The sequence below is a fragment of the Laetiporus sulphureus genome (assembly GCF_001632365.1).
Source record: "Laetiporus sulphureus 93-53 unplaced genomic scaffold LAESUscaffold_3, whole genome shotgun sequence".
NCBI classification, from domain to species: Eukaryota; Fungi; Basidiomycota; class Agaricomycetes; order Polyporales; family Laetiporaceae; genus Laetiporus; species Laetiporus sulphureus.
The window spans coordinates 625,256-644,213 of record NW_024468512.1 but is presented as its reverse complement, the minus strand read 5'-3'; the positions used below and the strand labels follow the sequence as shown (position 1 = coordinate 644,213).

The following is an 18,958-nucleotide window of genomic DNA, read 5'->3' as shown; positions in this document are numbered from 1 at the left end:
CCCACATCTCAGACGCGTTCTCTTCCATCTCCTCCTTGATAACAGTGGTTACACGACGCGCTTTGTTCTATGCCAAAAACGGAAGTGTTACGCGCTTCATCAGTCTAGTCTGATATGCCGCAATTGCGGATCGTGCATCTCCTGGACGGGCGATTGGTTTTAGACCCAAGAAGGAGTACGAGAGGCATATTTGCCGCGCGTTCCCATCTGTAAGATGTGTCTCTATCCACGATGGGCGCGACGATAAGTGTGAGTCATCAGGTTTCATCTAGCGTGCGTCCGGGTCTCGCCTCCATATCCTCCAAGCTCGCATGGTGTGCTATGCTCACAGCCCCCATACGATGCCATGCTTAGCTTTGATTCGCGCGTCGTCAAGATCAGAACCAATTTAACAGTTATCGCCATCGTTTACTGCAGAGATCGGAACGCGGAATTCACAGACTGGAGATCCGGGCTCGTATGTTTTCCTCATGGTTGCAGGCGTGCTCGTGGCGCTTGTATGTGTGTTATTACGCGTAGTCTCGGTTGCGTTTCAGCGGTGATTGTCACGGTTGTTGGACATGTTGCGCCTCGATGTGTGCGAACGGGGTTGAACAGAAACTTGCCAAAGCCAAAATGTACAGCCAGTAAACCGCCGAACTGTAATATGGTATGACTCCGTGTGATAGAAGCGGCGAGTACTTGTGTAGATAGTCGGAAGTTCATCCGTATTGCGTGAAAGCATGTCCATGGTTGGACCGATCGTATAGTCACGTTGAGCGCTTGCGTACTATTAAGGCTTAAGGCGAGCTAGTGTATCGCCGTTTGCCTCGTTGATGTCTCGGTCTTGACCCAATACGACACACATTGCCGATCCCTGTTGCACACGAGGTTCGCGATGGCTACAACGAGCAAGCAATACAAGGCGATAGGCGAGGACATGTGGAAAGGGAGGACTGAAAAGATCGTACGTGTGAACACGACTTCGCAGGATGAGGTGTTGTCCCAACTCACTGGAGTAAGAATGCAGAGCTATTTGCGTTGACCTACGGTGCTCTGGTAGTGCAGCTCATACAGGACTACGAAGATTATGCGGAGGTCAACAAGCAGCTTGAGAAGATGGGTTACAACATTGGCACGCGGTTGATAGAGGACTTCCTCGCTCGCACCCCCATCGGGCGTTGTGCAGACTTCAGGGAGGTTGGAGAAGTCGTAGCTAAGGTGTGCGCGTATTGTCATGGCCTGCGTATGGCAATGTGCTTCGCCAAAACTTACTAGGCCGGACCTATTCGCAGGTTGGCTTCAAGTCCTTCCTGAACATCACACCAACCGTCACGCACGCTGCACCTCCTCAAACCGCTCCTGCTCGAAGTAGTACTCCGACAACCCAGCCCAACACGTCAGGCGCCTCCTTTACACTCACGCTGGACGAGAATCCCCTCGCTGAATTCGTAGAACTCCCTGAGGAGGCATTCGAAGGAGGACTGTGGTTCAGCAACGTGCTATGCGGAGTGTTGAAGGGGGCGCTGGAGATGGTATGTCCCGTCCCAACGGATCCAGGCAGATCGCTGACAACGCTTTCGTCCTGAAGATACAAATGCAAGTGCAGGTTACATTTGTATCCGATACGTTGCGCGGTGATGAGACGACTGAGATTCGAGTGACGTTGGTGAAGTATCTGGAGGAGGAGGTACCTGTGGGAGACGATTGATCGCATGCATGTTTTACTGTCGAAAGTCGTATTTCTATTACGTCCTCCAGCCCTACCATTTGGATACCCCAGCACCTTCCACTACACATGTCATCCACAGACAATACCACTGCAACATACTAATTACAGCATATTCGGCAATAAGTGGTCTGCGATAACGTCTATGAGAAGCGGTCGATCCTGTTGAGCTTCCTCGCCGTCCTCGCATTTGTCTGTGTGTTTTGGCCTCGCACTGGCAAGCCCATTGCATGTCGACGCCCGATATAACTGCCAATATTCCGCAGATGCGCGATATTCTCCCGAACTTCCCTCAGCAAGTCGGACTCGATCTTGATAGTTCTAAGCCTGTCTCCAGGCAACAACTTTTTGCCCGATGATTCTGCAGTTGTAGTAGGGGGAATTGGAGCCGGTACGGGTTGGGAGGGGTGCGGAGGGACGTAGTCCGGGCTGGCAAGGGGAAGGTGCGGTAGTATTGGGGCGGTTGATGGCGAAGACAGAAAGGCAGTGATGGCCGTGATTTGCGATGACGATAATTTACGAACTTTGCATGTTTCATGGATCTGGATACGAGCGCAGAGACGTTGCGCCGTTTTGCGTCCAATTCCATAGAAATGGGTCAAAGCATACTGCGAGAATGTCAACGACACAGATGTATAGTACAGATTTCGACGCTCACGTTCACCAGCTGCTTCTCTGGCAGCATAATACCAAGAATGTGCACCATCGCAAGCGGACTGCTCTTCAGCGTGTGGTCACTGGATGGGAGATCTACCAATAGGCGCCCAGATCGCATAGTCGGACTTTCAGTCACGCGCAAGTCTAGCAGCGTCAAGCCGTCAACCCTTCTATAATCTACGCCCATACCTCGTCTACAACGAATAGCATCTCCACGCACATGTCTAATAGCAAAGCCGAGGGACGTCGCGAGGATGCACTCACGAAACAACGCACCCAGATGCGAGAGGAGTTCGAGCGGCAGAAGCAGACACTTATTAACGAGACGGAGAAGGCCCGTCCGTCCTCCAACCGCTTTGTTGGGCAGAATGACTCGATGGAGGATACGCTAAAGAAAAGCACCGTTGGTCTGGTCAAACTAGAGGAGTTTCAACAAAGGCGGAAGGAACTCGAGGAGGCCAAAGCGCGCGAAGCTGCGAGGACGAACGAGCTCAAGTATGTCAGCTTCTCGTAATATCTCTTGATTCGTGTCGGATCGCTGATCGGAAGTTGAGTGTCTGTTTAGAGAGGAGCAGAAGAAGGTGAAGAAGCGGAAGAAGATGGCGAAATCCACGCTGTCGTTTGCTTTGGAAGATGAGGAAGGCGACGGCTCCTCGTCCCAGACTGAAACTGGTGATAGCGGAAAGCGTTCCAAACGCGCCAAACTGCGCAAAAATCCCAATGTCGATACGTCCTTCCTACCTGACAGAGATCGTGAGGAGGCAGAACGACGGCAGCGAGAGGAGCTTAGACAAGAATGGCTCAAGAAACAAGAAGAGCTGAAGCAAGAGGACATTGAGATCACTTACTCATATTGGGATGGAAGCGGACACCGAAAGAGTGTGATGGTGAGCATCCTAGCACTCTGTATTGCCGAGAATACGGCCTGACCACATAGGTGCATGTATCGACGGAATACCATCCCGCCTGCGCAGTGCAAGAAGGGTGACTCCATCTCTACCTTCCTGGAGAAGTGTAGACAGCAATTCCCCGAACTCAGAGCTGTCAGTGTCGACAATCTGATGTATGTCAAAGTGAGGCGAGCGCATATAGTTGGTTTTGGACACGATCACTGATTGTGTGCGCATCAGGAGGATCTTATCATCCCACACGTAGGTACAAAAGTGTTCTTTCGACGCAATTGCTGACTTTCATGCCAGCATCATACTTTCTATGACTTTATCGTCAACAAAGCGCGTGGCAAGTCGGGGCCTTTGTTCAACTTTGACGTACACGATGATGTGCGATTGCTGGCGGATGCAACCATCGAGAAGGACGAGTCGCATGCCGGAAAAGTGGTTGAGAGAAGCTACTATCAACGCAATAAGCATATCTTCCCGGCTTCGCGATGGGAAGTAAGCATGTTTTGGTTCCGTTGCGAGCTGCAGGTTCACATGTTCTCTATAGGTTTATGATCCGGAGAGGAAGTATGGAAAGTATACCATTGCATGACACCGGCGTTATAAGGTTAGAACCCTCGCGCTGAGGAACTTGGGATGCGTGTGGATCCATCATCTTTTTGGCCAAGTCTGAGAGGAGACAGCACCGTCCGAACAATTCGGCTTATGGGATATCAGCGTACTGCACCACGCCTGTATTCTCCTCTCTAATAAATGGATATGTATCGAGGTTTTGACAACTGCGATCGAAGCTGAACGTGAACGCGTGCCGGTCAGAAAACTTCAAGTTTCAGTCATTGCCACGTATAACTCTCTAAGTTTTTTCGAGCACAGTATCGTCAAGAGCAACAACTGGATAATACAGGCAGTATAGGAGGATGTGCAATACACCACTTTCAAGACCATTCTAGTACAGTACAGTATTGTTTGTCACTTCAAGATTCTTCCCACGCTTTGAACAAGCTACTGACCCCAAGCCGTACGGAAACCTTCTCCGGCATATCGAACGCGCTTTCCACTTTGCTTCAACTCCCGCTCGATTTCCAGAAGGCGATTATACTTCGCGACACGCTCACCACGAGCTGGTGCGCCACTCTTGAGGTGACCATTGCCAAGCGCAACGACGAGGTCCGCGATGAAGCTATCAGTCGTTTCGCCAGAGCGGTGAGACACGAAGGTCGACCAGTGGCTGGAATGAGCGAGATGAGCGCTACAGGAGATGTATCAGTATATTGGCATCCATTGTCCGCGCAAAGAAACGATACAAATTCAGAAGATCACTTACGCATCCAATGACTCCGTGACGGTGCCGATCTGGTTGACTTTCAGTAAGAGACTGTTGCACGCCTTCTTCTCCACTGCAGTCTTGATCCGTTCTACGTTTGTGCTCAAGAGGTCGTCGCCCACTAGCTCGACCCGGCCCCCCTCCAGCTTACAAAACTCCGTCCACGCAGGCCAATCATCCTCCGCGAACGGGTCCTCAAGCAGCACGATGGGGTACTTCTTGAGCAGACTGCTGTACAATTTGATCATCTGTGCAGACGACTGTATCTGCCCCTCCTTCTTGACTTCTGCCTTGAAGCCGAGATTGTATTTCGATGTTTCGGTCGAATAGAACTCGGAAGATGCAGGGTCAATACCAAATTTTACGCGTCCCGTGTGACCAGCGCGCTCGACTGCAGCAGTAAGGAGGTCGAATGCCTCCTCAAATGTGCTGATAGGTGGTGCGAAACCGCCCTCATCGCCAATTCCAGTGCCTACGTGCGTCGTAATTCAATGTGTCAGCGGCTATATACGTGCTTCAGGGGTAACAAAGAGACGTAGGGACGGAGCAAAGGAAGGGTAGGGACGGAGCAAAGGAAGGGTAGGGACGGATACTCACCAGCCTTGCCATATTTTTCGGCGATGAGGCTCTTCAGTTGATGGTAGCATTCAGTGCCAAGCTGCATAGCTTCCTCAAAGCTGGTCGCTCCAACAGGGGCGATCATAAATTCTTGAGGCGCCAAAGTGTTCCCAGAGTGCACTCCTCCATTGAGGACGTTGAAAAAAGGCACAGGCATCACATACTCGCGATCAGGCTTGGCACCAAATAGATTCGCAAGATGATCGTAGAGAGGGATATTAGAGGCGGCAGCCCCAGCTCGTGCAACGGCCATGCTGACGCCAAGAATGGCGTTGGCACCCAGCTTGCTCTTATTCGGGGTCCCGTCGAGCTTGCGGAGGAAGGCGTCAATCTCGCTTTGAGACGTGGGCGAAAGCCTTGAAGACACAAGCTCTGGTCCTAGCACGGTACGAACGTTGTTCACGGCCTTGAAGACACCTATACCCTTGGAATTAATGACCGGTCGACGTTGCAGACATACCATTACAAACCTTTGCCTCCATACTTCGTCTTATCGCCGTCACGGAGCTCGCATGCTTCGTATGAGCTAGTGGACGCTCCCGAGGGAACCATTGCTGTGAATTTGCCTGAAATTCGTGCATTAGCGCAACTATGTGCACGTCGTTCGCTTCGACAGACCATGTTCGGCGTAGAGGTCGACTTGAACGGTTGGATTGCCGCGAGAATCAAAGATCTGCGATGCATCGACTTTCGTGATGGCGGAGGACATGTCTGTACACAGTTTGAAGAAAGGCAGTGATTGTGAGCCAAGGCGACAGCTCGGGGGGGAGGGGGGGGGGATGCTGAACGTCAGCAACACCGATATTTATATGCATTGTCCATAAATCTCGACCATGCTGGAAGCTACGGCGCACGGTTCCGGCTCGACGTCATAACGGGTCATGAAACGCGTCACAGAGCACGAGGTTATGATTGATTCATCTAGAATAATCAGGACAGAATTGACGTTGAGTTATCATAATACATTACTGATTTTCCAGTAGAAAAATCTTATTATATGCTTGCTGAGCGCTTGTGACGTGTTATGTCACAGAATGTCACCAATCCTCCATCGTCAACGCTGACTTGGGGGTGTCAGCGCTGCGTTCCGCACGCCCGGGTTCCGAATGACCGGTGGAAAGTGTGTTCGGCGCGATAGTGAAAGAACGATGGATGAGTTACAATTCATCATGGAGGGTACAAAGTTACAGAGTTCGTTAGCAAGAGGAGTTCAGTACGTTATACATGACAATACAAATACAGGTAGGACAGGAAAGTGAGCAAAGAAGTTATTAGATGTGGACGTTGTCCTGGACGCCGAGGTCCTCTTCGACCGTCGTTTCGGGTCCCTCAATAAGTTTGGTGACGGTGAGTAGTTCGAGCTGTGTGCGCCAGTACTTCCATGCTCCGTCGTATACAGCAACACCGGTTGCGTTGCATTTGAAGCGCGTGATGGTGCATTCGAGCATGACGAGGTCGTTGTCGTTGATGCACGATAGCAGCGGCGAGCGGCAACTCCCTTCGACGGGCGAGGGGTGCATTTCACAGATACAGACATGTGGGCGATACGACGGCTCTCCACAAAGACAGCAAAGTCGCAGGCGGGATGATCGGCCTAGCAACAGACAACGAGCGTACGGAACAGAGCAGCGCCCGAATTTCCAACGACGGGGGCGATGGCGAGCTTCGCCACGGCGTCACACGCAGCACAAGAGATGTCCAGCCACAGGCGTGAAAAATGTAACGTGTGACGAAACCGTTTTTCCTTATGTAATCGCCCACTGCGCGTGTGCAATGTTATAACCCGAATGACTAAGGTCATTCGGAACCTCAGGCTTGCTGCTGCATCGCTCGTAAAGGTTACAGTCTTAACACGATGTCTGGCACTGGTCCCCGAGAAAATGTGTTTCCCACTCGGATGGCTCTCACCAACACAAAGCTCCGTCTGAAGGGCGCACAGACTGGTCATTCACTGCTTGCGAAGAAGCGCGATGCATTAACCACCAGGTTCCGCGCAATCTTAGGGAAGGTCGACGAGGTATGTTGAGCCTCTCACTTGGTTGTGAATCCTGCGGTGCAAACCACTTGCCTCTACCTTGTCGAACGAACGTTCTCATAGTATTGACGACCTCCACTCTATCTGATTAAGGCGAAGCGCAAGATGGGCCGAGTCATGCAACTCGCATCCTTCTCGCTGGCAGAAGTCACTTATGCTACCGGTGACATATCATACCTTGTGCAAGAGCAAGCCAAATCGGCATCGTTTCGAGTCAAAGCTAAACAAGAGAATGTGTCTGGTGTAGTGCTCCCCGCATTCGAGGTCGACCGAGTGGCAGGCACAGGTAGAGTGTGGATTTACTCTATCCGACCGGACAGTCTATAATTGCACACTGCCCAGATTTCAACCTTACTGGTCTCGGTCGCGGGGGACAACAGGTGCTACGGGCAAAGGAGGTTTATGCGAAGGCTGTAGAAACCTTGGTCGAGCTGGCGTCTCTACAGACAGCATTCATGATCCTGGACGAGGTCATTCGAGCCACCAACCGCCGTGTTAATGCCATCGAACATGTCATCATACCCCGGTTGGACAATACAATCAAATACATCATAAGTGAGCTGGACGAGATGGATCGAGAAGAGTTCTTCCGGTCAGCAGTTCATTCACATCAGCGGCCACTTTAGCATTTGCTCATGTTGTTTATGATCCCCAGCCTGAAGAAGGTGCAAGGGAAGAAAAAGCGTGATGCCGAGGCGGCAGAAGCCCAACGGAGGATGATTGCAGAGGCGAAGGTTTCCGATGACTTTACGCCGGAATTTGAGGGAGGTGGCGATTTACTGAGTAGTAAAGACGAGGATGTCATTTTCTGATCGTCGAATACATGAGCGGACAAGCTGGTATCGAAAGTTTGTACGCGCTCCGCCACTGCAACTCCAAGTTTCGCGCTCTGCGCCGCTGTGTGCCGCCGTTGACGAATGACCAATGGCTCATATCAAATATCGTGTGTATAGCGACCCATACATACATGGTGAGGTTGGAAGATGCAAGGCGGCAGCCGGAATGAAAACAACACGGACAAGCAAGTAAATGAATCACTACGCAAAACGTCAGCCCACAGAGAGTCTGTAAGTATATGATACGCACGTCGACCATCTCGACATCTTCGCTCGACTTGCTGGTCTTTTTCCTGTCCTTTCTGTCCAGGATTGCCCTCCTAATTGTACCAAGTGACAATCAGACACTGGAAAAGCTAGGTACCCTGTTACAAACACACCTGTCCTTGTCCAGCTTGATGGTAGTAATAACCACATTACTGGGGTGAATGCCAATAGGCACCGTTGCGCCGTTCGATTTGTCACGCTGAACACGGTCGACGTGGATCACCCACTTCTTACGGTACACCTGCGTCACCTTGCCCTCCCGACCCCTGTACTTTCCCCGCACAATCCGGACCTCGTCATCTTTACGTATTGGTAGTGATCGAGTCTAGTCTCCCGTAAGTAGCTCAACAGTATCGAATTAAGCAGGGGAACGCACATTGTGTTTAGCTCGAAGTTCCTTCGCCAGCGCGGAGGACATGATCTTTCGCCGGACGGACGAAGGTGCCGAGAAGTGCGCCTTGCGCGACTTGCGCCGGGAGGAGGACACGTCTATATTGAAACAAAGACGATGCAAGGCGGCGTAATCAGCAAAACGGCCGACCCAGTCAGGCAGAAGATCCCAAGGCACATCCAGAAGGCAGAGCGTGCATCCAGCCTATTGCTGAACAGAATCGTTACATTGTTCATGCTCTGGCGTTCTGGCAAGTCCTGGAGACATCAGAACGGTAACTAACCGGGATTGAACTTCATCTTGAAGGTCTTGAGGGATTCCGGCGGGTGGGTAGTCTGGCCGTTGACTTCAACTGATGACCAAAAAGGGTAAGTATCCGATTGAGAACAAGACCCCCCGACACTGCCCACGAGCACACATAAGCGCCGCTACGTCGCATGTACGCTATAGCGTTCTCACCACAAGCATATCGTTGACCACTTAGCCTCTCCACTACCTGTCATCTTGAGAATCTACTTCTGACCCGAAAAGACGTTATGTCTGCAGAAGATAAAGTGCGGTCGACAAAGTTGAAGTTCAAAGGCGAGAAGAGCAAGAAGAAGCGCAAGAGAGAGGACGGTGAGGAAAGCAGCAGCCGTCGTCGCCGAAAGGAGGAGGAAGAAAGCCCTGAGACATGGGTACTTCCTGAGAGCGGCAGTGAGATTCGCGGGCCTACCTTCATCATGCATCCCTCAGATCCGTCTCCAATCTGCATCACGTATGATTCTACCCGTGGTCGTATCATCTTGCATGCGTTGGACAAAGACAAGGCCGACAACGTGCAGGAGTCGGTCAATATACTGGATCGTACACCAACAGAAGTTTCGCAGGTCTGGGTGACGACCCGCGTAGCAGGCTCGCCGACGATCAACCTGCGTACGGGGACAGGTGAAGGGAAGTTTCTGTCCTGCGACAAGCACGGCTTGGTCTCAGCAGACAGAGAGGCTCGCGGACCGCAGGAAGAATGGACGCCTGTCGTCTTCCCAGACGGAATGGTTGCTTTCCAGAACGTTTACGAGAAATATCTAGGCATAGACGAGGTCGCTGGTGGAAACTTGGCACTTCGTGGCGATTGCGAAGAGGTCGGTTTCCCAGAGCGTTTCTGGGTGAAGATTCAAAGCAAATATAAGCGCGAAGCCTATGAAGAGGAGAAGAAGAAGAAAGAGGGAATGACGGACGAGACGAAGTTCGACGAAGCCAGTGCAAAGTGAGATCACCCTCAATCAGGACATCTGAATCGCGCTGACTGGCCGACTTTTATAGTAAGGTGTATCAGGCCTGGGGAGCCGGCAGATCGATCGTGTCTGCTGAGGACAAGAAAGAGGTGCGTTCATAATACAGCTGCTAAGTGTGTATGCTAACCTAGCCTCAGCTCAAGCGTGCGCGAAAGGAAGGTAGACTTGCGGAGGCCTTGCTGGATCGGCGATCAAAGCTCAAAAGGTGCACTAGTCGTATCGCTATCCTTCGGCAACCCAAGCTAATACACGTTCGCATATAGTGATCGATTCTGCTGAGTTTATGACCAGCCGTTCACTGCACTCCGATCGTCATTTTCCGTGGAACGGTATGGACAATGTACTATGTGATTTTATTGGCCCTCCAATATTAATTGTACAATTTCGCGTCGTGCACGTTATGCTTTCTTGTCTTTGGGGAATGATTAATGATTCCTATATGTACCGTCTCCTGTAAACAAGAGCGCTCTGTGAGCTCTATATATAGACGCGTTTATAAAGCTATCTTCTCGATTGGCTGCCCCGAGCCACTTGCTCTCGACGCGACGCCTCCGAGGTGCCACTACGCGTCTTTTCGCCCTACTCTTAGTTACTCGACCCGATGGCACACAGATACTCTACTGTCCTAGAGGCTTATTCCGTCCTTGGACTGGAACAGGTCAGTGCCATTCCAGCAAAATTGGCTCCTTAATGGCGAGATCAATATGAGACAGGGCTCTTCGCTTGATATCGTGAAAAACGCCTACAAGCAGGTAAGTGCGCGTGTGTGGCCGCGTTGAGACCAGCACTGTCCATTGACACACCATCAGCTGGCTCTAAAGACACATCCAGACAAGAATCCCGACAATGAGGATGCTACTGCACAGTTCCAAAGGCTCAGCGAGGCATATAATGTCTTGATAAAGCACCATGACCAATCGTCCTCTTCACCCCATAGACATGCGTACACCCACTCGTATTCCTCATATGGTCATTACAACGACGATCAGTATGATGACGAATACCGCGATGTGTACGATGATGACGACGAAGACCTCGCCTTCTACATGTGAGTCAAGAGCCATCCGTGCGCATCGCTGCTCAGGCTAGAAGTATGTGATAGGTTTCTGTACGAGCAGTTGATGAGAGGGAAAGGACGTTGGTCCGCAAACATGCGTGAGTGATGGATATGTTCGAAAGTGCTTTTGATCAGACCCCTTCGAAGGCTATCAGCGGTACAATCCACGCAATTCGGAGACCACTGAGCAATTACAGGCTCGGATGAGGCGTGTACGCGAAGAACAGGAGGCGATGAAGGAACGCCGTGCAAATGAGGACGTTCTGCGCAAAGCAGAGCTGGAGAAAGAACGCAAAGAACGGGAGGCGATGAAGGAACGCCGTGCAAGGGAGGACGTTCTGCGCAAAGCAAAGCTGGAGAAAGAACGCGAACAAGGTAGGTAGTTTACATGATCATGCCGTATAGCATGCGACAGCTGGATAATCTGTCATTCAGAGAAAAAAGCGGCTGAAGAGCGACAGAGGCTCAAGACCACGCATAGAAAAGCTCAAGCGGCGGCCTTTCAGAAGTCTGCGGCAAAGAAAGCTCGTGCGGAGCAAGAACGTCTGCAAACACTACGTTCCGAAGTATTTTCCGCAGCTCGACGGGGTGACGGGGACAAAGTTAGGAAGGGCATTTACGAAGATAACGTGGACGCAACGGGCGGAGAGATTATAGCAGGATCAGAAGCGTATGCTAGAAGGATTCCCGAAGATAGGCAGGAAACTCTCATGCACATTGCGGCAAAAAATGGGGACGCAAAGCTGGTGCAATGGCTGGACTGTCACAGTCCGTGCTAATCTTACTCTCGAGTTTGATTTGGCTAACTGTTCCGTAGATGCTGACCCTGAAGAGTGCGATGAGAGCGGAATGACCGCCTTCCAAGTTGCCCTGCAACGCGGTGATACCTCAGTCCTGAAGCACTTCTATACAACGTACCGTCCGGAAGATCCTGACTACAAACATATCTATAGTGGTTCTGCAACTCGGTCTTTGTTAAGTCTCGCGCTAGAATCTCACAAGCCAGAAGCCATACGGATGATACTGGACAAAGGCTTCGCAAGCGAGGAAGATATAAATGAGGAACGGGCATATGTTATCTCTACGGAAGGCAAAGAGGCACTCTGCGGGACAGGCACCCGAAACGGGGATGACAAGTATGATGAGATCCTGGATATTCTCATGAGCTACGGGGGATTCTCAGCTCCCGCTCCTTCCCCAATATCGCAGCGTGTCCTGCATAGTCCCAATCGGATCTTCAAGCAGTTCCGGCAACCTCCCTCCAAAGACTCTGCTGCGCATGCTGAGCGACTCACACAGCTCTCGCCGGAAAGCCAGAATTCCTTTCATATACTTCTGGCGAACAATATCTCAGGCTGAAGAACGCGGACATGGACGAGGCAGAGGCAGGGGTCGTGGTCGTGGTCCGTGGAAGAGGGCGCGCAACTCCATGAATCGTGATTCAAATCCTTTCCTTGTCATCACTATCCGACATTCGGACCACCTGTATATATCGTGCCCCGTTGATCACTTCGCCAGCTGTCGAATTCGCCCTCATCGTTTCCAATCATGCACTGTGTCCTGCTTTGTCTTCTCACGATGTCGTATTTCTTGTCGAGCACTGTATGGTAGATTTTCGTAAATCTTGTAGCGTTTGTACATCATGTATGTTCGTGCGGTCTGATGGTGCTTCAAAGTTACCATTGTTGTTCTGGTTGTCAGCACTTTGACCCCAGCTGGCCCCAGGCAAACGTCCAGGAGGGACTGCTTGGGAAGAAGCAGTCCGCTGGTATTACGTAAGGCGCTGCTGGTGTGGCGCGCGCTTACACACGAAGTAGAGTAGACTCAACCTTCACAAGCAACCACTTGCAACGTTCTTTGTGCTCCCTCAAAACAATATCAGACACCATGGGTCGCTTGGCAGAAATGCAGAGGAAGCTTCTAGAGGTGAGGATGGGTTCGTTTGAGGGGAATCAGCAGCTAACGAGATTCTCGGCGTAGCAAATGATGGGTCCTGAGGCGATGGGGGTCGCCAATGCCAATCTGACATGGTCAGACGAGAAAGTCTGCAGGAATTTCCTTTGTGGCACTTGCCCTCATACCCTGTTTACCAATACCGTGAGCTATGATTCTCGTCGTATACTACCTGTTCACCCTAACCTGTTGACAACAGAAAATGGATCTCGGTGCTTGCCCCAAATCGCATACGGAGAGATTGAAGACAGAATTTTTGCAAGCCAGAGAAGCCAATCCAAATGATCCTATATTTGCCCGCTTCCAGATGGAATACGAGTCGAACATCTTCGCCTTCGTCGATGAATGTGATAGAAGAATCCGAGCGGCACACAGAAGGTTGGAGAAAACGCCTGAGGAGAATGCAAAGACCACCAACCTAGTGGGTAGATCTGGTAGCTCTGTATGTGCTCGTGATATTAACACAAGTCAGATGAGAGAAATTGCCGAGATTGAGTTGGCCATTCAAGGCGGAACGGAGAAGATCGAGACACTAGGTACGTGCGGTATCCATTCAGTCATTCATGATAGTTCACGTTTGTTGCAGGTGAACAAGGTAAAGTTGAGGAGTCTATGAGGGAAATGGCTGCGATTGAAGCCCTCAAAAGTGAAAAGGCGGACAAGGAGGTGTGTTGATTTGGCCATTTCCATATCATTATATGCATCCTGACAGCGTCACAAATAGCGTGAATTGCAACAATTGACGGATACGTCTGGAGCATCAGGCCACCAGAAGCTGCGTGTCTGCGATGTCTGCGGTGCATATTTGTCCGTTCTCGACTCCGATCGTCGTCTTGCCGATCATTTCGGTGGAAAGGTAATCTCAGGACTCAGCCAGTACTCTTTGTTCTGCTAATCCTTGTTGCTAGATGCATCTTGGTTATCACGAGCTTCGTAATATGTTAGTGAAGTTCAAGGAAGAGCGCGAAAAGCGCAAGATGGCTCCACCGTCTTCCTTGCCTGGGGGGTCACCTTCGGGCGCTGCGAGCGGTGGCGTCCCTCCAGCATCAAGTGGTGTGCCACCTCGTGGTAGTGATCGTGACTTCCGCCGAGATGACTATCGCGATCGGGACCGTGGTTATGAGAGACATCCCTCTCGCTACGAGTGAGTAAAACCCGTATCACTGTCAGCCGTTGACATTCAATATTCATCTCTTGCACTGCAGTGAGCGAAGAAGGGACCGGTCGAGGTCTCCAGCTGGGCGTCGGAGATATTGAATAGATGACTATTTGCTGCTTTCGTAACGACTACAATATGTTTTGTAGTACTTGGGTCTTCCATCTGTCTTGCTGTTTCTCAATGTCTTAAAAAAAGAGTCGGTGGATGGAAGTCGTTACCGACATTATCGGAGCGGATGGTTGTCGCACTTCGTGGCATTCACGTGAATAGAACGCGTTCGTCACCGCGCGTTCGTCCTGCGCGCTGTACTGACTGCGACTGTACGATTCTCTTACCTGCCTTGGACTTTCGCTTGGGGTCAACTTGTCCACAATCATCGCCCCTCTAACGACCGTTCATGTTGCTTACTGTCGCTGTGCGTAAGGTTACCACCAAACTTCGCAACTACTTCCAGCCACAAGGGGACCGTCATGCGAGTAGATTGCGTAGGCGTAGGAAACTAGTCGGGTACCTATGGAGCAGTCTGCCTACCGTAATGTCCGTACTCACGTCGTGACATCTGAACATGTCTTACACCAGCTGATCCATATTCAGATTGGTGTTACTGATCGTAGGCTATGCATGGTTGTTGGCCATTGCTTCGCCCATGTTAGGTCAGAGGACATACATCGATGAGAACGCGTTACAACCAGGACAGGTATGGATGTATTCCTCGTCTTGCGGCTCCCCTGTTAAGTTTCATCTGCAGGTAAACATGAATTGGAACTGGGCGGATGTCCAACGAGCCGACGAATATTTGGCTGAGCTTGAACGTTTGCGAGACCTGAACGCCACGAGCGAGGAGTAGGGTCGCACACTATGTCCCTGCCGGTTGTCATCGCTGAGTCATTGATGGTGTAGGATCGCCGAATTCGTGAAGACCGAATTCGAGAAGCAAGGTATACCCGCCTCAACACAGCACTACACATTCCACACACTTGCAGGGGTCAGTCATCGATATTCTCATGACGATTAGCCACGTACACAGCCGAACGTCTACATTTCAGCTCAAGGAGGGCTCGAATGCATACGGCATCTTCCATTCTCCGCGCGCCTCAGGTAGCGAGGCCATGCTCATAAGTGCTTCCTGGCTCAGCAGGACAGGTGAAGGGGATGGAACGCTCAACTTACGAGGCGTGTCTACTGTCCTGTCATTGGCCGCTTTTCTCAAAGGTCGGTTCGCGCATCTCTGTCGAGGTAGTGTCCTCATGTCTCGCAGGGTATTCGTTATGGGCGAAGGACCTGATTTTCGTCATCAGCGATGGGTATCTAGATGGAATGCGTGCATGGGTCACCGCATATCATGGTACCTCCCAAGAAAGTGGGTACTTCGTTTGCCCGACACGGGGATGGTTGCTTACAGTTGGGTAGACCTTCAGGCAGAGCCACTCGATCTGTCCTCCGGTGTTATTTGGACTGCTCTGAACATCGATTATCCTGGCCATTCGTTCTCGCATCTTGGCGTGTTCTTCGGTACGGGCCTGCTGTTTTTCTATCCGGCGTGAGGCAATTGAACCTGTGCATAGAAGGGCTGAACGGTCGCCTTCCAAACCAGGATCTATTCAATTCCTTTCAATTGATCTCAAGATACTCGGGAGGGGTTCCGGTTGTCCTCTACGATCATCTAGATACCCGTGAAGACAATGCTCGTAAGGACGGATGTAGCTTCCTTCCGGACTGGTTCTCTTCTTTCCTCAAGCAGAGCCCTGCCCTGAATGAATATTGCTATCGCATGCGGAATATTTTGCGACATATGGGATATCAGGCTCGTGGGAGGGCAAGCGGAGTACATGGATTAATGCATCAGTGCGCTTAATCCCTCGTTTCGTTGAGTCATGCTAACATGTATGTAGATATCGCATCGACGCAATTACGCTGTTCGCAGTGCCGGCACCGGGACCTCATGGATTCCATTCATTAGGACGGTTTGTGCATTCGTAATTCATTGTACAATTCTCATGAAGCTCACATCGAATCGCAGGATCATTGAATCCACTCTTCGCACCATGAACAATCTGCTTGAGCGCCTTCACGCCTCGTTTTTCTTCTACTTACTTGTAGGAACGACAATGTTTCTCAAGGTTGGCCTTTACCTGCCTAGTGCCGTTCTTATCAGCGCTGCAATGCTCTTCGCTGGACTGCGGGAATGGGTCAACGCAGGTTCAATATTGACAGAAGAATTCTTCGGTGTGGTCGAAGAGAAGGGAACCGTCGAAGTGCCGCCAAAGCGGGGACACCGGTCATCAAGACGAAGACCGGTCTTGCGTGCACTGACTGTCATGATTGCCACGCATGCCTTGGGTGTCGCATTGTTTTGCTGCATCAACAGCAGGTGGTTTCTCATCAATCAGAATGTAGGTGTCCTCAAGGATAGATGTAAACTCGAACTTACCTGGCATTCAGGTATACTCAGTGCTCCTGTTATGCGTCATCTTCGGTCTCTCATCTACCTGCCTTCTGTTCACCAAGCCCCCGTCGAGCGAGGTGGCACCCCTGATTTGCTTACTCAAGTCACTCAATTTATGTCTCGCCTCTACCGTCACATCCGTCATCTCAGTACTCAACTTCTCGCTTGCCGCTACGCTGGCTGCCACGCTGGGTCTGCCGCTCTGTTACTCATCATCCTCGCCAGATTGGCGAATCCGGATTCTGAAGTATGCATTTCATGTTCTGCTTGCTCTGGGTTGGCTTCTCGTGATGCACGACGAAGTGCGGAGGGCGATTATAGATTGGGAATTATTGCGCGTATGGTTCGCGCCTTTCGTATGCGTTGTATATGTGCCTTTGATGCTACAGGCCGCAATCGTGTGCCTTTTGCCGCAAGACGCATCATGATGCAATACTTCTGTAATCTTAATCCCGTAACGAATGGATGAAAGCGGAAACACAGCGTGCGCGTAGCTCAGTCGATGTCCATGCCTCCACCGGCGCTGTCCCCAAAAAGATCCTCTTCATCATCGCCCTCTTCATCATCACTTTCTGCCTCTTCATTACCTCCCTCGACGTCACCATCCTCTGTTACGATACCTTCCTTCTTCATGCGCTGTTTTTCCTTCATTTCGTCTCTCTGCGCAAGCTTCATGTCAAGGTCCGCCTGCAACTTTTTCAAGGCGTCCTCGAATCGTCGCTGTAAAACAGAGTAAGTCATCGTACGGAAAAGAGGATAAGCAAGCACGAACCTTGATAAGCGGATTGCCTGAGCTGGCAATCTCGTTACCCTTCTTGGCGACGGCGGCTTCCAGATCCCTGATCTCCTCGTTCAGCAACTTTCTGGCTTGTACAATCTCGTCGTCATCGTCGTCGTCCTCTTCTTCGCTTTCTTCTTCCTCCTCTTCCTCCTCCTCCTCGTCTCCTTCATACTCTTCATCTCCTAGAGCCAAATCCAACTCGGCCGCAAGCTCCTCGTCTATTTCACCCTCTCCTTCTTCGTGTCCCTCTTCCTCTTCTTCGCCCTCACCATGGTCAGGACCAGGAGTGGGCGCCTCACCGGCATCGGATCCAATGAATCCAGGGGTGCCCATGTCCATGGGTTCTTTCTCGATGTACTCTGAGTCTGACAGATCCGGATTGACGTTCTCTAGAACATCTGAGAAACAAGCGTCAGGCGCCCGCACAACAGCGACGACAACCGGAGATAAGCACCATATTGCACTTGAGAAGCTAATGCATCTTCTTCCAGTAATCTCTCTACTTCCTGCTCGACCGTCTCAATAGTCTATAACAAATGTTTTAACACGAGCGTCGAGGCGACAAACGACAGATGTGCATACGCGTCTGTTGATTCTCTTCCTGAATCTACGTTTTCGGACATAATGCAGTGGAGGTGTTATACCATGAGGCCAAATGAACTCGTCCACATTGAAGTTCTTCTGATTTGTCAGAGCTTCTTCGTCGTTTACACGATCCCCGAGAACAAGCATCTATACTTATACGTTAGCACTGCATGCCGGCCATAGCGACAAACTACGTAACCTGACATATGTCCGCGACTTTGAACATCTGCTTGCTGTCAAGTGTTTTCTGCGATTCTATTATACAGGGAAGGTCGACTAGCTTGGAAGAGTACGTGTTGTTGCCAATGTGGAATACGGCTCTTCGGGAATCTATAGGTGGGAGGCGATCAGGAAGGATTTGCGATGTAATTGGTAAGAGCTCGCCTTTGAACTTGAACCATACATCATCGCTCACCTCTCTCGCCGCAACCATTTTCCTCAACCTCTCACAGTCTTCTCCTGGTTGCATCCTGAGTATAAATTGCTCTTCAAAGACTAGATCCTCATCATCTGAATCCAGTTCTCGATCATATGGGCCCAAGAAAGACATTCCAGGAGCCTGAGCAGCAGCCTTCTCGCTCAACTTGAGTTTCAGCTTGGGTTGTGGCCTATTCCTCAGAGTTGCTGAGCGTGTTGTTCGCGCTTCATTATGTTCCATGCTGGTTACATACACAGGAGTGTGGATACGGGAAGAGGTCCGGGTTGCGCGGGCAGCTACACTTCGAGGTGGCTTGTAGTCCTGGTCCGCTTCTTCTGCCTGGTCTGCCGGATCCGCATGGTGCGCATGGTTGGGGTCGTTGGGAGTCGAGGGACCCGGGACTTGTTCGTCGATGTCATCAACAACGATGAGGTCGTCTTCCATGCTTGTCTGTGAGGGAGATCGACGGACGTGCTGGTGGCTGATAGAGCCCTCGATCGAACTGCGTCACGGTGCATCACGTTTATGAAGACGCGTGACGTGTGACGCC

General features: G+C 51.0%; 13 protein-coding genes across 13 annotated transcripts; 7 read left to right on the top strand and 6 right to left on the bottom strand.

The window, feature by feature from the left end:
* Positions 1-168: 168 nt before the first annotated feature.
* Positions 169-707, bottom strand: LAESUDRAFT_720559 (uncharacterized protein; the record flags this gene model as incomplete). The annotated part of the gene is made up of 2 exons (XM_040907842.1): positions 169-249; positions 418-707. A coding segment is annotated over one exon (239 nt), but the record flags the coding sequence as incomplete, so codon positions are not given.
* A 170-nt stretch (positions 708-877) lies between these two features.
* Positions 878-1,690, top strand: LAESUDRAFT_642795 (transport protein particle complex subunit; the record flags this gene model as incomplete). The annotated part of the gene is made up of 4 exons (XM_040903747.1): positions 878-946; positions 1,003-1,200; positions 1,275-1,514; positions 1,571-1,690. 4 exons carry the CDS (start codon positions 878-880, stop codon positions 1,688-1,690), a joined length of 627 nt encoding a protein of 208 aa, XP_040769076.1.
* A 161-nt stretch (positions 1,691-1,851) lies between these two features.
* LAESUDRAFT_734210 (mitochondrial 30S ribosomal protein S13) lies at positions 1,852-2,414 on the bottom strand (the record flags this gene model as incomplete). Its single annotated transcript, XM_040910490.1, has 2 exons — positions 1,852-2,316; positions 2,367-2,414. 2 exons carry the CDS (start codon positions 2,412-2,414, stop codon positions 1,852-1,854), a joined length of 513 nt encoding a protein of 170 aa, XP_040769075.1.
* A 171-nt stretch (positions 2,415-2,585) lies between these two features.
* On the top strand, positions 2,586-4,048 carry LAESUDRAFT_692058 (XAP5-domain-containing protein; the record flags this gene model as incomplete). The annotated part of the gene is made up of 6 exons (XM_040906112.1): positions 2,586-2,864; positions 2,920-3,252; positions 3,340-3,438; positions 3,496-3,516; positions 3,565-3,759; positions 3,812-4,048. The coding sequence occupies 6 exons, from the start codon at positions 2,586-2,588 to the stop codon at positions 3,854-3,856; spliced, it is 972 nt and encodes a 323-aa protein (XP_040769074.1). The 3' UTR covers positions 3,857-4,048.
* Positions 4,049-4,205: 157 nt separating this feature from the next.
* LAESUDRAFT_720553 (enolase) lies at positions 4,206-5,963 on the bottom strand. The gene is made up of 5 exons (XM_040907841.1): positions 5,825-5,963; positions 5,677-5,772; positions 5,186-5,623; positions 4,589-5,060; positions 4,206-4,513 (listed from the first exon to the last, which is right to left on the bottom strand). The coding sequence occupies exons 1-5, from the start codon at positions 5,913-5,915 to the stop codon at positions 4,267-4,269; spliced, it is 1,344 nt and encodes a 447-aa protein (XP_040769073.1). The 5' UTR covers positions 5,916-5,963; the 3' UTR covers positions 4,206-4,266.
* A 381-nt stretch (positions 5,964-6,344) lies between these two features.
* Positions 6,345-6,767, bottom strand: LAESUDRAFT_720552 (uncharacterized protein). Its single transcript, XM_040907840.1, has one exon. The coding sequence runs from the start codon at positions 6,724-6,726 to the stop codon at positions 6,478-6,480; it is 249 nt and encodes an 82-aa protein (XP_040769072.1). The 5' UTR covers positions 6,727-6,767; the 3' UTR covers positions 6,345-6,477.
* Positions 6,768-7,061: 294 nt separating this feature from the next.
* LAESUDRAFT_754994 (vacuolar ATP synthase subunit D) lies at positions 7,062-8,053 on the top strand (the record flags this gene model as incomplete). Its single annotated transcript, XM_040911978.1, has 4 exons — positions 7,062-7,223; positions 7,335-7,527; positions 7,584-7,833; positions 7,897-8,053. 4 exons carry the CDS (start codon positions 7,062-7,064, stop codon positions 8,051-8,053), a joined length of 762 nt encoding a protein of 253 aa, XP_040769071.1.
* Positions 8,054-8,290: 237 nt separating this feature from the next.
* LAESUDRAFT_754993 (ribosomal protein L24) lies at positions 8,291-9,034 on the bottom strand (the record flags this gene model as incomplete). The annotated part of the gene is made up of 5 exons (XM_040911977.1): positions 8,291-8,306; positions 8,356-8,397; positions 8,458-8,669; positions 8,721-8,833; positions 9,019-9,034. The coding sequence occupies 5 exons, from the start codon at positions 9,032-9,034 to the stop codon at positions 8,291-8,293; spliced, it is 399 nt and encodes a 132-aa protein (XP_040769070.1).
* A 133-nt stretch (positions 9,035-9,167) lies between these two features.
* LAESUDRAFT_692048 (uncharacterized protein) lies at positions 9,168-10,532 on the top strand. Its single transcript, XM_040906111.1, has 4 exons — positions 9,168-9,981; positions 10,038-10,098; positions 10,147-10,214; positions 10,273-10,532. The coding sequence occupies exons 1-4, from the start codon at positions 9,272-9,274 to the stop codon at positions 10,286-10,288; spliced, it is 855 nt and encodes a 284-aa protein (XP_040769069.1). The 5' UTR covers positions 9,168-9,271; the 3' UTR covers positions 10,289-10,532.
* Positions 10,533-10,550: 18 nt separating this feature from the next.
* Positions 10,551-12,770, top strand: LAESUDRAFT_692046 (DnaJ-domain-containing protein). The gene is made up of 7 exons (XM_040906110.1): positions 10,551-10,667; positions 10,723-10,761; positions 10,819-11,057; positions 11,112-11,164; positions 11,214-11,441; positions 11,502-11,834; positions 11,884-12,770. Exons 1-7 carry the CDS (start codon positions 10,611-10,613, stop codon positions 12,423-12,425), a joined length of 1,491 nt encoding a protein of 496 aa, XP_040769068.1. The 5' UTR covers positions 10,551-10,610; the 3' UTR covers positions 12,426-12,770.
* A 130-nt stretch (positions 12,771-12,900) lies between these two features.
* Positions 12,901-14,267, top strand: LAESUDRAFT_692040 (small nuclear ribonucleoprotein). Its single transcript, XM_040906109.1, has 7 exons — positions 12,901-12,992; positions 13,047-13,163; positions 13,219-13,440; positions 13,492-13,555; positions 13,606-13,685; positions 13,744-13,875; positions 13,928-14,267. The coding sequence occupies exons 1-7, from the start codon at positions 12,954-12,956 to the stop codon at positions 14,165-14,167; spliced, it is 894 nt and encodes a 297-aa protein (XP_040769067.1). The 5' UTR covers positions 12,901-12,953; the 3' UTR covers positions 14,168-14,267.
* Positions 14,268-14,371: 104 nt separating this feature from the next.
* On the top strand, positions 14,372-17,176 carry LAESUDRAFT_264445 (Gaa1-domain-containing protein). Its single transcript, XM_040901778.1, has 11 exons — positions 14,372-14,715; positions 14,773-14,875; positions 14,927-15,021; positions 15,079-15,163; positions 15,225-15,390; positions 15,437-15,538; positions 15,589-15,690; positions 15,744-16,023; positions 16,071-16,142; positions 16,199-16,571; positions 16,621-17,176. The coding sequence occupies exons 1-11, from the start codon at positions 14,576-14,578 to the stop codon at positions 17,050-17,052; spliced, it is 1,950 nt and encodes a 649-aa protein (XP_040769066.1). The 5' UTR covers positions 14,372-14,575; the 3' UTR covers positions 17,053-17,176.
* Positions 17,120-18,852, bottom strand: LAESUDRAFT_740854 (uncharacterized protein; the record flags this gene model as incomplete). Its single annotated transcript, XM_040911108.1, has 6 exons — positions 17,120-17,344; positions 17,397-17,803; positions 17,860-17,932; positions 17,988-18,137; positions 18,190-18,320; positions 18,375-18,852. The coding sequence occupies 6 exons, from the start codon at positions 18,850-18,852 to the stop codon at positions 17,120-17,122; spliced, it is 1,464 nt and encodes a 487-aa protein (XP_040769065.1).
* Positions 18,853-18,958: the final 106 nt, after the last annotated feature.